The 14994-nt window shown below is 41.6% G+C and overlaps 1 protein-coding gene across 1 annotated transcript in view; it reads right to left on the reverse strand.

Moving 5' to 3' along the window:
* Positions 1 to 14994, reverse strand: part of ATP2B2 (ATPase plasma membrane Ca2+ transporting 2) — a 388824-nt gene that overhangs the window by 153963 nt on the left and 219867 nt on the right. The window contains exon 4 of the mRNA XM_041427564.1: positions 6163 to 6644. Coding sequence (XP_041283498.1) covers positions 6163 to 6361 — 199 coding nt within the window. The 5' untranslated portion in view covers positions 6362 to 6644. The remainder of the gene's footprint in view (positions 1 to 6162; positions 6645 to 14994) is intronic.

A 14994-nucleotide genomic window follows, 5' to 3' on the forward strand; every position in this document is an offset into this window, starting at 1 on the left:
TATCACAGAGAAAAATCTGAGCCATTCATTTGAGATGCTTATGTTTGGGTAACCTTTGGAAGAATGTTTGCTGTTCCATTATACAAACAATGGAAATATTAGATAAGGAAAAGAAGCGCTATTGCCAAGAAAGCTCCACGAACCCCTTCCAAATCACGAAACATGGAGATGTGATTTTATGGAAATATAACACGCTGCCTGCAGCAGGAGTGTCAAAGGTACAGAGCCATTCCTGCCAACACCAGTGGGCCCAGGGAGTGCAGTTCAGCAACCCCTGGGGCAGCACATCTGCCTGGCAGTGGCCTACGGGCGCATCGGCACACAGGAGTCAAATTCAATCTCCCTAAGGCCAAGCTTCCAGCTGGGCCAGGCCTGTTGAGCAGGACTGAGACAGCCCCCTGTGCCAAAGCAAACCTGCCACGAGTTATTCACACACAGCCTTCCCTCCTCCATCTGTTCCAGCCTTTCCCAGCCTGCCAGGCGCCCCGCGGCAATGGCGCTCCCTGGGACTGGGGACAGGCAGAGCAGAGCTGCAAAGGGCCACCAACAGGACCCAGGGCTTGTCCCTGTGCAGGGAAGGGGCAGGAGGAGTCCCTGGGTGCCACTGGGAAGCCTGCAGAAGTGACGCCCCTGTGCACCCTCTGTGCTGCCCACTCTTCCCAGAGTCAGGGACCCCTCCAGCTCCCCCAGAGATAAAGGCAGAGAATTATGGAATTATTTGGGTGGGAAAGGATCTTTAAACCTTGTCCAGTCCAGCCCCTGCAGAGAGCAAGGACACCTTCAGCTAGACCAGGTTGCTCAGAACCCCATCCAACCTGGAGTTCAACATTTCCAGAGGTGGGACATCCCTGACCTCTGTGGGCAGCCTGAGCCAGTGTTTCATCACCCTCATTGTATGAAATTCCTTCCTTATACCTAATCTATATCAACCCTCTTTCAGTTTAAATCCATTAGCCTTTCTCCTGTCACAACAGGTCTTGCTAAAACATTTTTCCCTAACTTTCATACAGGCCTCCTGCAAATACTGAGAGACTGCTATGGCCTCTCCCTGGGATCTTCTCTCCCCCAGGGAGAACAAACCCAGCTGGGATACACATGAGGGGTTCTGCAACTGCAACTTCCGAATGAAGCAGCATCCAGGACCCCTTTCCTTCCCAGCCAGCCCCTCACGGGCAGAGCCAGCCCCTTTGCCAAGCACAGGTCCCTGGGAGCCTGTTGGGGCACTTGGGAGCAGCCAGTGCCCACTGATGGCACCACAGCAAAATGCCAGGTTATCCAAGCTCTCAGCAGCTCAGCCACACCCAGCACTGCATGGACAGCCAGGTGAAATATGAGTTTAAAGTTAATCCATGGGGTTTTTCCATGTGAGCTAGCAAAAAGCCCCGTGAGGCCTCGGCCCTGCGAGGCCTTGGCCCTGCCAGTGCTGAGGGGATTTTTCATGGCCAGGGCTGTTTTCATTGTTCAAAGAAAACCTTCCATGTGGGGAGAGCATGTACAGATAAGGGCTGGATGTGGACTTGGAGCTTGGCTGCTGCCTGGGGGGTGGCAAATGGGCCTGAACTGCAAGAGATGTTTTGACACCACAAATAAAGATGAGGAATTAGGCAGTGTGGTGACCCAGAGAGAAGATGAGCAGGTCTGCTCCTACAAGGCTTTTAAGGTGCTGCTTTGAAGGCTTCCAAAGTACTTCAGATCAACATCACAAAGGAACTCTTCAAATTTACTTTCAGACAGCTGGCAATGTTCCTTTTAAAGAAATTATAAAATCAATCAAATATTATCCATCCTAACCTTAAATGTAAAGTAACGTAAGAAGATCTTGAACTTATGGATAATATTTAATGATTTATACATTACCAAGTGTATATTTTTAACAATGAAAATGATGCTATCACCAATTTCTTTACATTCATGGTCTGTTTTGACAGTGTATTAAAATAAAGCTTAGTCTCTGACAGTCATAGAATCAATTATTTTATATTTCTATTTTAAACTTCTATTTGTCTGAATCAAGTATTTTTTCATTCCTTTCCCAATTTCCTTTCCAATTTCTTTGCATCTCTGTAGCTGATTGAACACAGTGGTGCACCTGACTGCAATTCAGTGTGAACCAGCAAGAGCAGCTTCCAAACAGACTATTAAGTTATTAAAGGTGCATTTTTATAGAAGCAAGTGTGAGGAACCAAAACTAACAAGTATTAAAAGCAGTTGGCTAATTTTGTTGCATTCAATCTTTCTTCATCTCCTACCTCATCGTTAAAATTGTGAAAGGCTTTTTAGATTGCAATAACGAAAAATAAACACACCTCCACAGCTGGCCCAATTGATTCTCAGTTGTATCCCCCACACAACAAACACAATTTGAAAAGAGAGAGAACTTCTCTGGTAGCTCAACTAAGGGCAGTTGTGATAATTAAAAAGGCAACTTCTACAGTAGAAATATAATCAGTTAACTGCGAATTGATATTGTGTCTTTCCAAAAACCTTTTCATGGTATGCCGAAACCTACAGGAAAAAAAACCACAAAATGAAGCTGAAATGTTCTCCCCCGGTGCACTCTACCAGCCCATTTCTAGAACATTAACCTGTTCTGTATCCAGTAAATACCAACAGAAAGACTTCTTCTGTTGTGCTGTAACGTCATCTCCAACATGTAACACCTTCTGGAGCGCATGTCTGGGGTGTGGTTGCACAGATACTACCATGGAAAGGTTCCTACTTCATATAAAAATTTTAAAAACTTCACTATAATGTGCTGGTGCATGGCCCCAAGGCTGCCAGAGCTCCAGGAGCCTTTGGACAGTGCTCTCAGGGTTGCACAGGGTGGGATTGTTGGGGTGCCTGTGCAGGGCCGGGGGTTGGATCAACGATCCTTGTGGATCCCTTCCCACTCAGGGTATTCATCATCCTACACACAGTGAATTCTTCACTTTTTTACATGCACTGGAAATTGCAGCATCCAAGTATTTTAAGCAAGAAATCAGGGAATTTAATTCACTGACATACTCCTATAAGAAATAAACATTTTTATAAGGGAAAGTAGATGAAAAAGTTACTGTAAATTGGTGGGTACTACATAAAATTGTGCGTAAATATAGTTAAGTATTGGAGAGAGTGGATTCCAGTCTCATTTGGTATTCATCCAACTAACTCATCCCATTTTACCAGCTGTCCTTTATAAGGTATCACTGATGCTCCAGCGGGCCTTGGAGACTCCAATTGCATGGAAAATTTTACAACTGTCAGCACAGCTCTGCCCAACGGGGGATTCAGCATTGTTTTGCAAAGTGACAGGGATAGATCTTGCCTATATTTCTGGGATAACGAAAGTGAAACCAATCTGAACATAAATATTTTTAAAGCAAACTCATGTCTGTTTTTTTCACATAAATTATTTCCATAGATTTTTTGGGAGGTTCTTTTCATGAGCAGTTAAATAGGAGCTTTTCATTATAATATAATCACTTTAGGGCAGGAAATCCCTCAGGCATAACTGAGAGCTGGGATCTCCACTGCATCTATAGCTAAAAGAGCAATCAAAGAAAATTTAAAGGAGAGACTGAAGTCTTGAAACCCATAATAATATTATTAATTCATTTAGCATTCAAATATTATTCTACTCAACATTCAGCAGACTTCCCCAGCTCCATGCTGAATTGAGACAGGGCAATCACTGGCAAATGATCCTCACAGCAGAGTCAATGACATCTGAGTTACAAATATGATGTCTTCACTTGAGAAGTTCAGGGCCTTTAAAACAGTCTCAAAAAGCACTTCTAAGTGTGATTGATCCAACCAATCCATAGGTGAGACATCAAATATTAACATGGGAAATGAACTGAGTCAGCTCTGAACTCATGACTACTTCTCGCTTTCTAAATAAACCATTAAATTCAGTTTAGGCCACATTTTACCAAATTATCATGTCCCTGCTGCCAGGAAACTTTTTTTGTTTTCCTCTGGTCTGGTACCTGTTTCAGCCCTTATTCCACAAAATTACAAGGACTTGATGCAGATAAATTCTGGAAGATCTTACAAGGCAAGGAAGAACCAAGTTCTACAGTCAGGTCCTTTTTAGTGTTTCAGTCACTCAGGACTCCTGCTCAGCCACTTGGTTTCTTCAAAGTGCCCTGCAGTAATTCTTATTTCATATTTCCCATAAAACCATGTGAGATGTGCAGCACACCAACATATGAAAAACAAAGGAAGTTCAGTGAACTGTGCTTCACCAAAAATGATGCCTGGTTGGAAAAGTGATTTTCAGGCACTGTAGCAAATTGAGTTTTTTCACAAAGGTTTTCAATGAGGAATCCACATTTTGCTGCAGGTACCAAAGGATAAAGCTCAGTATGTCAATAATTAATTTTCAAATCATGTCTGCTTGATGTTAGAATCCATTTCCACATAAGAAATTATTATGGGGTTTTTTTCCTCTAAGAATAGTCATGTCTCCAAGAATATCCTCTACACTGAGCTTGGAATCAAGAAAAACAATGGCTTGGGACATAGAGCTAAATATAAGCTTGTGTTTGCCATAAGCCTTTAAAGTTTCTCTGTGATGGATACTTTCTCTCCAGTGAAACTTTCCAGAGTTTGACAAGACATATTTCAGAGAATTTTTCCAAGCAAAACAATTAAAAATAAGAGGTAAGCTTTGTGTGACTGGGAATTCCTATTATGTGATCTACTTGAAAATTAAAACCCAGCAGAGTCTTCACAATTCCAAGGCTATGCTGATTGCCATTTGAAGCTGGAAAGGTTTTTCCCTAATGCACAAGTGATGAAGTACACGTAATGCTTGGAGGAAAGTTACCTTATCTGCAGTATCAGATATAGATTACTGCTGGAGTCAGTGTGCCACGCTGCTGGATCCATACACTCTGTTCCAACATGAGGAATTGAGTTTCCCTGATGTCATAAATTGAACACATAATGCAATTAACATCTCCTTTGAAGTTCACATTGACCAGGTAACCACTAGAATGAGTTGGCAGAACTTGACTGAAGTCACCGCCGTGAGCTCAGCTCAGAAAGAGACTTCAGAGCTCTGACTTTCTGCAAATGTGGAATTCTTCAGGCTGAGACATTGACAGCTGCTCCTTTAGGACCCTTCAGCTGGGATAATTTATGGTATCACTACAATTGACCTGTTTATGATCACACCAATAATTCCAGAGTTTGAGGCATTTAAACACTGGAGGTAACTAAATTATTAATTTTAGAAAGAAGAGAATGGAACAAATCCAAGACTTCTATCTTCGTGAAAAAGAAAAGAACTTGAAATGAACATCTTGGCTACTTTACAAGACTGCAGAAACATTATAGACTGAAAGACTGTGTAATTTCCAAAAGTGTTAATACTCCTTGGAGATGAAAATACAGTGACAAAAATAGAATTCTTAGAATTAAACAGAATTTTACTTGCACTTAAAGAGAAAGAAAATTGTCGAGGAGAGGGAAACATTGCACCATTGTCAATGCTTTATGGGGTGCTATTTGGTTTGAGCATTGAAAACCAGACAAATAAATTATCAAGTAGAAGTCTCTAAAAAGACTTAGGAAAAGAGGTACTGGAAAGTTATGATTGGTAGCATTAAACATAAGAAATGTATGAAGCTTAGTTTTACACACAACAGGAGTGCAACTACTAAAAACATTGATACAATCACAGACTGATGATTTAAGCAAAATAATCTATGGTAATATAATAAGTGAAGATTAGTTACCCATTTATAAATATAAAAAAAATATTGATCTGCACAGTAGCAATGTGCATCTCAGAATGTCATTTCATACTCTCAAGATGTCCAAATACCTAGAAGCTGCTTCAAAGCAACTATTTTGCACATTCTTAACCCCAAGAGCACAGAGATTCAAGTCTCTTTGCAATGCCTAAAACATGTGCTGATTTTTTGTGTCATTTTAAGGAAGAATTAATGCATTTAGCTGTTAAAACAAGAAGCACTCCTTTCACGCTCATGCCAGCTTTAGCCATAGCTGGACTGGTTCGTCGTCTTCCTTAGAAGACTCTTGTTTTATTGTTGGGAATAATGGTAACACCATGAGAATTCTGTTCAGGTAGGAATCAAAACCCCTTTTTTCGCTGCTCTGGAGAGCATTTGCACAAAGTCCCCTAATTCAAGTGAAGTGAGAAGTGCTTACCTTCTGTTGGTGATGTCTTCAGATGTCTGCAGAGCCCCTCTGTTTCCCCATAAGTCTCTTTAATTTTTACTACTGCTTCTGTCCCTCGGAGTTCCATGAGGGAGCGCAGTTCCTGCAGTGTGCACCCAAACTCTCCTGCATGGTTGGCCTCATTTCTTTGGTTCTTGGAATAAAAATCGCTATTTGTCATGTCACCCATCGTGGCTGGTTATATTGCTCCACTCGTAGTTGATACAATCTTAAAACTGTTTAAAAATTGGAGGAGAGGAATCTCGAATTCCAAATCGGAGAAATTAAAAAGAATCCCGCGTGTGTCCGGCGAGCGACGTGGAGGATGCCCCTGGCGTGGAGGGTGTCCCTGACAGGCTGGAGGTCACAGAACGGCTGCTCTCAAGGCTGCAGACCAGCTCCACTCCATTCACCATTTCCCATTATGTTGCACCCAAGCTGTAGAATCTACATGGTCATTTCTTCCTCTGGACCTTTGGGAGCAAGCAGAAAGGACTCATTACAAGGTGGGACACGGTGGGTGGTGTCAAAAGGGCTGTGGCATCTCAGAGGAGCGGCGCAGCACCGCGTTGGGGTGTCCTGGAGGTGCTGCAGGTCGGCAGCATCCACCCCAGGACAACACCGCTCTGCCTTAGATAAAGCTCTCCACAGCTCGGGCACCAATAGCAGGGCTGCTCGAGTCCAAGGAGCAGCCGCTAAATGAGATGAGTCATGAATATTAATTAGTGAGCGATTAGGCCGGCGTGCAGGATGCACCCCCAGTACGTGCTCTGCTCCATACAACCACCCCGGGCTGTCCTCTGCCCAGAAAAAAGGCTCCCGATAAGGCTCCGGAGTTAACAACGGGTTAAACATCACCAGTTTTCATAATAGATTAAAGCAAAACTGGTTTTTAGCACGAGGGTGGTGAAACTTGGGGAAAAACTATAGAGCCACCATCACAAATGCAGAATATATTTAAATACATTACATCTTTCAGCCTTGCCTTCTGTGCAAGCCAGCACAGCATGGATGCAACAGGATGTCTGGGTTGGAAGAAGCAGAGCTCTGTATGAGGAGCCCTTTCCCCTGAGCCCTGTCACCACAGGCACACACACACAGGATGCTGCTGGGCTCTCTCTTTTTTCTTCCTTTTCCCCTTACTTTATTTTCTTTTCTATGTGCAGTGTTGAACGAGTCCCATTTGGACCATCTGGGAGACAGTTGATTATTTGCTAAAGCCAGCCTTTAAAACCTGTTTCCCCTTCCCATATTCTAATGAAGTTGGTTTAAATACTGCTGAAACCAGCTATTATATTTGGCACGCAGAGTTTTAACAGAGATTAAAGGTTTCTTTTTTGCCTCAAGCGGGTTAGTGTGAGTGCACTGTCTAATCTAGAGGTCTCAGAATCGTTTTCATAATAAAAAAGATCTTCCAAAGGGCACCCCAGCAGCCTAATAACTGACCAACCTGTCACAGGCAAAGGTCACATGTTGAACTTTCTAGGCACAGCAATTCCCAGTGGAAATTATATATAAATGCCCAGATAAAGCACATCAAGAAGAGCCCAGTGCCTTTCAAGTCCCAGTTTTAGATTTGTGCAATAATTTTAATCTCCCACCCAGCTACAGCTGATGTAACACGTAGGGTTTGCTATTTCCACTCTCTAAGGATGTTGCCATTGCTCTGCAGCAACAAAGATCAGCCCTGTGTGAGCACTAATTTGAAGTTACCTTGCTCAATTAACAAAGCTGAACCTCTACCAGCCCTCTCCTTTACAGCTTCAAACCTCAACATTCCTTTGATTTCTGTGAAGGAAAAAGTTAAAGAAAAAAAACAAAAAAAAAGGAAGTTCAAGTTTCACTATGCTATTACATCCCAAAATTCAAATACCAGCCAACTGCTACACATTTCTTCCACCCATCCTATTTACTGATGTATCTTCTAGTGCTAAGAACTTCTGCCACCCTCAGTTTCACATATTGCTTCTCACATTCACGAGATGAGAATTTCAGCACAAAATGTTTTTACAGGAAACAACAAGGAGAAACTCGAGGTAGCAATTAAAAAAGGTTTTATTTGCCAATCAGGAGATGGTGAACCACACTCTGCTCTCCATGGCTGCATCCTGGGCACTGCTCAGCCTCAAGCCATCCCCAGGTAATGCCTATATACAGCAGGAGGAAAACGCCTTACTCATACTATTGCTTTGTCTTTTTGTAAACAGGATGGATCAGTATTCCAAACAGAAATAGCATCGGCCTGCAGCATTATTTGGGGAAAAAAATTGCAGGCCAGAAATGTCACAGATGCCCAGTGAAGCAGGCTTCATCCCAGGAGGCAGCACAGGGCTCCTCCTTCCTACCAGCAGCATCCCAGGCTCTGCCTGCTGCCAACCACAGCAAAATGCAGATTGAGATCTGATTGTCAGAAAGGCTACAGTGATGATAAGGAATAGCTGAAATAACAGGCTGCTCTTGACTTCCAGTGGTTAGAAAAAACCAATAAAGTCTGTTCCTAAGTGCAGTTCAGGGTGTCAAAAGCTGGGCATCTCAAACAGCCATGATTTTAAGAGAAAAGAAGATGGAAAAAACATTGATCTAATAAAAAAAATCTTTTTAAATGTTGCTTCAAAATAATAAAATAGTTCTTAAACTATTCCATAAAACCACAGAAAAAAAGACAATTTTGAGTGTTTTCTGAAGAGAACCATCTACCAATTTAATTTCTAATGCAAAGGGTACTAAACAGAGAATCAAAAACATTTTCTCCATGATCTTTCTGTAGGATGTGTCTACTCCTCTCAATCAAAACATCTCTTTAGGCTGCCTGTGCTATAAATTAATATATTTTCTTCCATTCTTAGAAATTCATTGTCATTTGTCAGCCACAGTGCTGACAAGACAGTGCTGTTGCTTTTCAGCATGAGTCATTTGCCTGCTTAATTTTTAATTTCACCTCCAATTAAATATTAACCAATAAACAACAAATATGAAGTTTACACTTCCTTCAGAGCTTCAAAACCAAATCACTGGCAGTCTGCGCTGCTCATGACTCACCTAATGCTGTGCCACCAGGGAAACACCACCTCGTGTTTCTGAGAGGCAGATGGAGAAACACAGCAGGCACAGGGCATGACTGACATTATTCCCTGCTAATGCAGCTCCCTAATCCCCTGGAACAGGATCCTCAGGCTCCATCCCATCCCAAAATCTCTCCTAGCCAAAGCCCAGGCCCCTTGCCAGGCTGGCAGGACTGACACGCCACCACCTCACCCATCCTAATTGCTGCATATTGAATATTTCTGCACCAAAGAATAGAAAAGTTGTGGCTGGCACATGGCAATATTCCCATCATGGGGTTTTGCATCTCCAAAATACATCCAGTTACCACAAATGGGAGAATTAAGAGCCTCATCCACAAGAAATCCCATTATTACACTGGGTTGGGAGGGGAGTTTTTGTTTGCTGGTTTTCTGGGTGGAGTTGTTTTTGTTTGTTGGATTTTTGGGTGGTGGGTTTTTTTGTTTGCTGGTCTTTTGGGTGGAGGTGAGGGAAGGGACTATTTTACAAAAAAACTCACAACACTGATATTTTCAAGATGTTCTACATATTGATGTTTTCAAGATGTTCTAAGTGAACTACCAAGAAAGGCTGATTAAAGGAGGTGATACTGGCACAATTTTTAATCAAATTTTTAATCAAAATTATCTAATATCCTAATGAGCCAATAAATAAAGTGAACTGGATTTCATGCTCTGGATGCTGCTTTCACTTCTCTCCATGGTGAGCTTCAGTGGGTTCAATCCATAACCAAAATCTTCCTGGAACATAAAGAGGCACCAGTACCAAACCCTGAGAGACCAGGGTTTGCTTTCCTTACCATCCTAGAACAGGGTCACCTCCTCCTCCTCCCAATCCTCCAGATCTGGTCTCATCTTTCCCTGTGAGAACAACTTGTAGGGAAAACATCCCTCCTCAGACACATTCAACAAAAGAGAAATAAAAACTCCAGTAAATTAATTTCACACACAACAGTAGTTCATTTTCCCTGACAAAAGCAGTCACTTTTAATGAAGGTTATTTGGCTTTGCTTATTCTTCCCAATGCTCCTGATACTAGAAAACCAAGTAAAAGAAGTCCCAAAGTGCAGTTTGAAAACAAGACTGCTGTGGAGCAGAGATAAAATCCCAGCCCACTTAGATGCAACTCAGGTACAAAAGACTTCACACTCAGAACACCTGAGGAAAAAAGCCCACCATCCTTATTTTCCTCATTAAAAAGTCAGAATATCAGTATGTTCCTTGGTCTGGAATCTTGTCAAAGATGGATTTTTGTTGTACAAATGCAATTTAAACTTGAGCTGGCTGTTTGGTTGGATTTTTTTTTTAGAGTTGCTGTGTCTGGGGGAAGAGGCTTCCAGTCCTGTAGAGCCCAAGTCAAATATTTTTAATCTCCTAGCTGCTTAGAGGAAATGCATGCCAATTAAAACAGAAGCAATTTGGATGAGCTAACTGCAGGCCTGCTGGGAAAACTATTCTTTGATTTCCCTAATCAGGAAAAGTCTCATCTTGGAAGCTTGTAAATATTTTCACAGTGTGTTAGAATGTAGATATCATCCCCAAGTATTCTGACATCTGATTTCATTCAGGCTTCTACTGGCAGGAAAGTTAACAGCAATGTCGTGAACCAGATTTCACCAGAGCAGAATCCCAAGACTTGCATTTTACTGTTCTTAAAGTCTGGACAAATAATGGGTTCACCATGAGTCAAAAGAAAATAAATAAAATGAGGATACAGCCTTAATTTTACTGTACTCTCTAAGTTGTCACCTGAGATTTTGGTAACCCTAATTTCAGAGCTTGCTGTGCTGCTCCTGTTTGAGTTTGCAGCAAATTCAAAATTTGCTGTTTGAATTACAGGTTAAAGGGTGATCCCCCCTCAGCCAGGACAGAGATCAGCACAGCTCTGCTCACTCCTCGTGCAGCTGGAAGGTGGCACACACAGCTGGTGCTCCAGGAATTAAACTCAGGGAATCAGCACTTCCCACCCCTCCATAGGGAGCATTTCTGCCCCACTTGGATTTTATTTGGCTGGAAATAAAATTCCAGCTGAGTCCTACAGACAACCCCCAAGTAAGGCGGGGGGAAAGCAGTGAAATGTCACATTTTAGTGAGTACAAAGTGCATAACCAGATCCTTCTGTAGTCACTGATACCATTCCTTGGTAAAGCAGGACTGGAGCAGATTTAAGGGAATTTTCCCTTGAGTCTGAGCAAAATCATCTGAGATGTTTTGAGACTACAGTTCCTGGGAGCAGCAAGGCAACAACTGATCGCAGAGGATGAAAACCTCACAGCAGACCTCTGCAAGGGGAGAAGAGTGGAGAAGGAAAGCCATAACCTGCTCTGTAGAGGCCTGCAGATATGTGAAATAAATCAGGTGTGGCCCAGCTGTGTCATCTTTGCATGGTAAAGCCAAAATATCCATTCATTTGTGAACACAATCTTCATGGAGCAGAATGAGGAAAGGATTCTCTATCCAGCAGCTAAAAAAGCTGATTAAATGCACCCAGCAATGCCTAAACTCACAATGTCTTAAAAAAAACCAAAAACAACCATGCGGACTTTGAAGCTCAATTATCAGCAATGCACAAGATGCAGAAGGAGCTAAGGAAAAAAACACCATCTGAATAAAAGCTGGTTGGCACCTCACAAAGTGTGACATTTTGTTTAATACCAGAAAGCCAAGAGCAGATAAAGAAACTGAACTTTGTCGCTGAAATGTTCTCTGAAAAGATTCCTGACTTCATTCCTACATTTCCTCATGAATTTCAAGTTGCCTTAAGCTAATCTGTCCATCTATAAAGAAGCTGTGGCTTCCTCATCCCTGGAAGTGTCCAAGGCCAGGTTGGACAGGGCTTGGAGCAACCTGGGATAGTGGAAGATGTCCCTGCCCATGGAAGGAGCTGGAATAAAATGGTCATTAGGGTCATTTCCAGCCCAAACCAGTCTGTGATCATTCATTCATGATGAGCACACACAGATGAGACATTCATTCAGTCGTTGTTTTCAGACAGAAATATATTTCCCCTGATAATAGGATGACATTAAGACAATTAAATTAAAGCATTATTTTAAAAATATTGCAAAATGAAAACATTAAAAAAAAAAAAACCCACAGGCCACTGTCTGTTACAATCCCTTAACAACTGCTCCAGTCTTTCAGCATGAAACTGAGCCTGCAGTCAGTACCAGTTTCATTATCAGGTAGGATAAATAAACAGGATTCCATGCCTCTGGTAGACACTGTTGAATATTTGAAGGCAAGAAAAGCCTTGTCACAAAAGAAATTGTTATTAGAGAGACACCAAATATCATTAATTTTGGTTCTACAATAAGCATATTTACTTAGGACTTCTACCAAACAGAATCTGGCGCAAATGGGCTGATTCTTCTCTTTTCCATGTTGTACTAGTGTAATGAGGGGAACTGAAATGAGGGTTGTGAATTAAAGTACCTGCAGCCCCTGCTGCAGTGCACAGTTATTCAGCCTACATTTGATTCTCGTGGAAATGGCTCCAGAAAGCCAAATGAACTCCTGACAGCAACAAAACTGCTTTAAGGGAATCAATTCAGGCCCATTAAAGAACAAAATGACTCCATCAGTGACTTCTGGGGGACTGCAGCAGCTCCTGCAGATGAAATCCTTCCTCCCCTGGTGCCAGAGCCTCTGTGGGAGCCTCCCTCTCTGCCTGCAGAGGTGGGATCTGCCCTGTAAATGAGATTTTTTTCACTAAAGGCTGTCCTAGCCATCAGTTTCCAGAACTCTCTCTCTGCCCTGCTGGTGTTAACATGAGTTTATGGTGTTTTGCTTCCAGTGCTCAAATAAAAGATTATTTTCCATCAGCCATTTATTCTCTTGAGGCTCCAATTGCCCACTGTAAAGCAGGTTTGGGGGTTCTTTCATTCACTGCCTTCCAACACACCACATAGTCCCACTCTTTGGGATTGTGTTTCTGGCACTGAAAAGGCCCATTCTACACCACTTTAAACTTTAAAAAGTTAAACAAACTTTAGCAAATTCATGATTTCATGTAGAATTGAGTTTATACAACACAGTTGTTGCAAGGAGTGCCAAGTTCCAAACTGTGTTATCAATTTAATCACAAACACAGCTGGGAAAAAAAACTTAAGGATATCCAGACTTCAGACTCAGATAGCATTAAATAAAGCAGATGTGGGGGGAAAAAAATCTAAATTAAATGCCCTAAAAACAGTAGATGATCAGGTAAGAACCATTTCTCAGCAGATTCCTGCACCATTCCCAGAGTGGGGGGAAGAATTTTTGTAGCAGAAAACACCCAAAAGATGTGATGCTATATCCCAGAGGGATGTTAGAGACCAGCCCCCCACCATCATCTCCAGGGAAAATATTGAAAATTTCTTCCTTGGGCTGAGGTGCCTTTCTTTTTTCCCCCAAAATTATAGTTCTGCCCAGTCATTACAGTTTTCACCTAGGGGACAAGGATAAAAAATCCTATAAAAGAAGAGCCCAAACTCACCAGGCTATAGATCAGATCTTCACTTTGTTTCACTAAAAGCAAATTATTGGCACATGAACACTAAAAAGATGAGGCATTCTACATCTGTCCTTCATCTGTGTGTTTCACAGACCACCAGATTTCTTGAATCTAGAATTTGAGCTACCATGTGACCTTTAGGTGATTATCAGCTTGGTGCACACAATTTCAGGGAGTTCCAGGAGTCTGTGTGCCTAAAATGCCTAATTATATCTCATTTTATCAGAAAATTCTCCAGAACATCTTAAAATAAATAGATTTTCCAGCTCCTTCCAACATAAAATTCCAATCTAACCTTTTCCTGCTCCATCCCACCTAAAATTTTTGGCTTTTGTTCAGTCTCTGAGTTTGGGTCCTAATTATTACTTTTTTTTTAGTCTATTACTAATTATTTTACTATTAAAAATTAAATGGCCTCTCTAATCTTCATACCTTGAGACTAACCCAAATATTTAATACTTTGGTAGAAATTGCCATTTCTCCTGATTGGTCACATCCATCTTGACCTCTTTTCACATTTCTTTCTCAGATTTTCTAACAATATTTTACAAGGACTATCAATCCTAAAAATTGAGATTAATGAAGATAATCTCACCTATATCTGAACCATCTCTCAGGATTTTTATCAATAAACTGCAATTTCATTTAATGATTCCTCTGTGCTCCCAGCTCTACCTTGGGGGCTGCATCAACCCACACCTGGTTTGAGAGTTGGGAAATGGGACTTGAAATATTTCCAGTTCTGGGCAGGACTTTATCATGAGAGCAAATTCAAAGACTTCAAGGAGGCTTGGACTTGATTACTTTTTAAATAAACTAGAGATAAATTGAAGCATTTTCCTGCCTTCTTAGGAGCCTGAGGATGAGGAAGTGCACTCATTAATGTGAAGTAGAATTTTGATGGATTGCTTTTACTAAAAAGTTGACAGGTATCATGTTTTCCATAAATATGAATCTATGGGATAACAGAGAGAATGAAAACCTGGGGAAATCCATAACTGGCCAGCTGTAGAAAAATTCATTTTGTTGTGACATGATCTGAGCTCTGGAGGTTAAAGCACCTTTCCACTTTTAACATCCATGTTATTGTAGTATGATCAGTGCTGACACTCATATCCCTGAGAAAGAAATTCCAATTTCTACATAACAACCCAGGGGAGACCATTAAGGGAAAAGAAAAAAAAAAAAAAAAGCAAGGAAAAAAGAGAAGAAACAAAGCTTAGCCTTGTTCTGCTGTTGTCTCTGTCCTTCTGTCAGCATCCA

Source organism: Onychostruthus taczanowskii, unplaced genomic scaffold (genome assembly GCF_017590055.1).
Source record: "Onychostruthus taczanowskii isolate IOZ18803 unplaced genomic scaffold, ASM1759005v1 scaffold116, whole genome shotgun sequence".
Lineage (NCBI taxonomy): Eukaryota > Metazoa > Chordata > Aves > Passeriformes > Passeridae > Onychostruthus > Onychostruthus taczanowskii.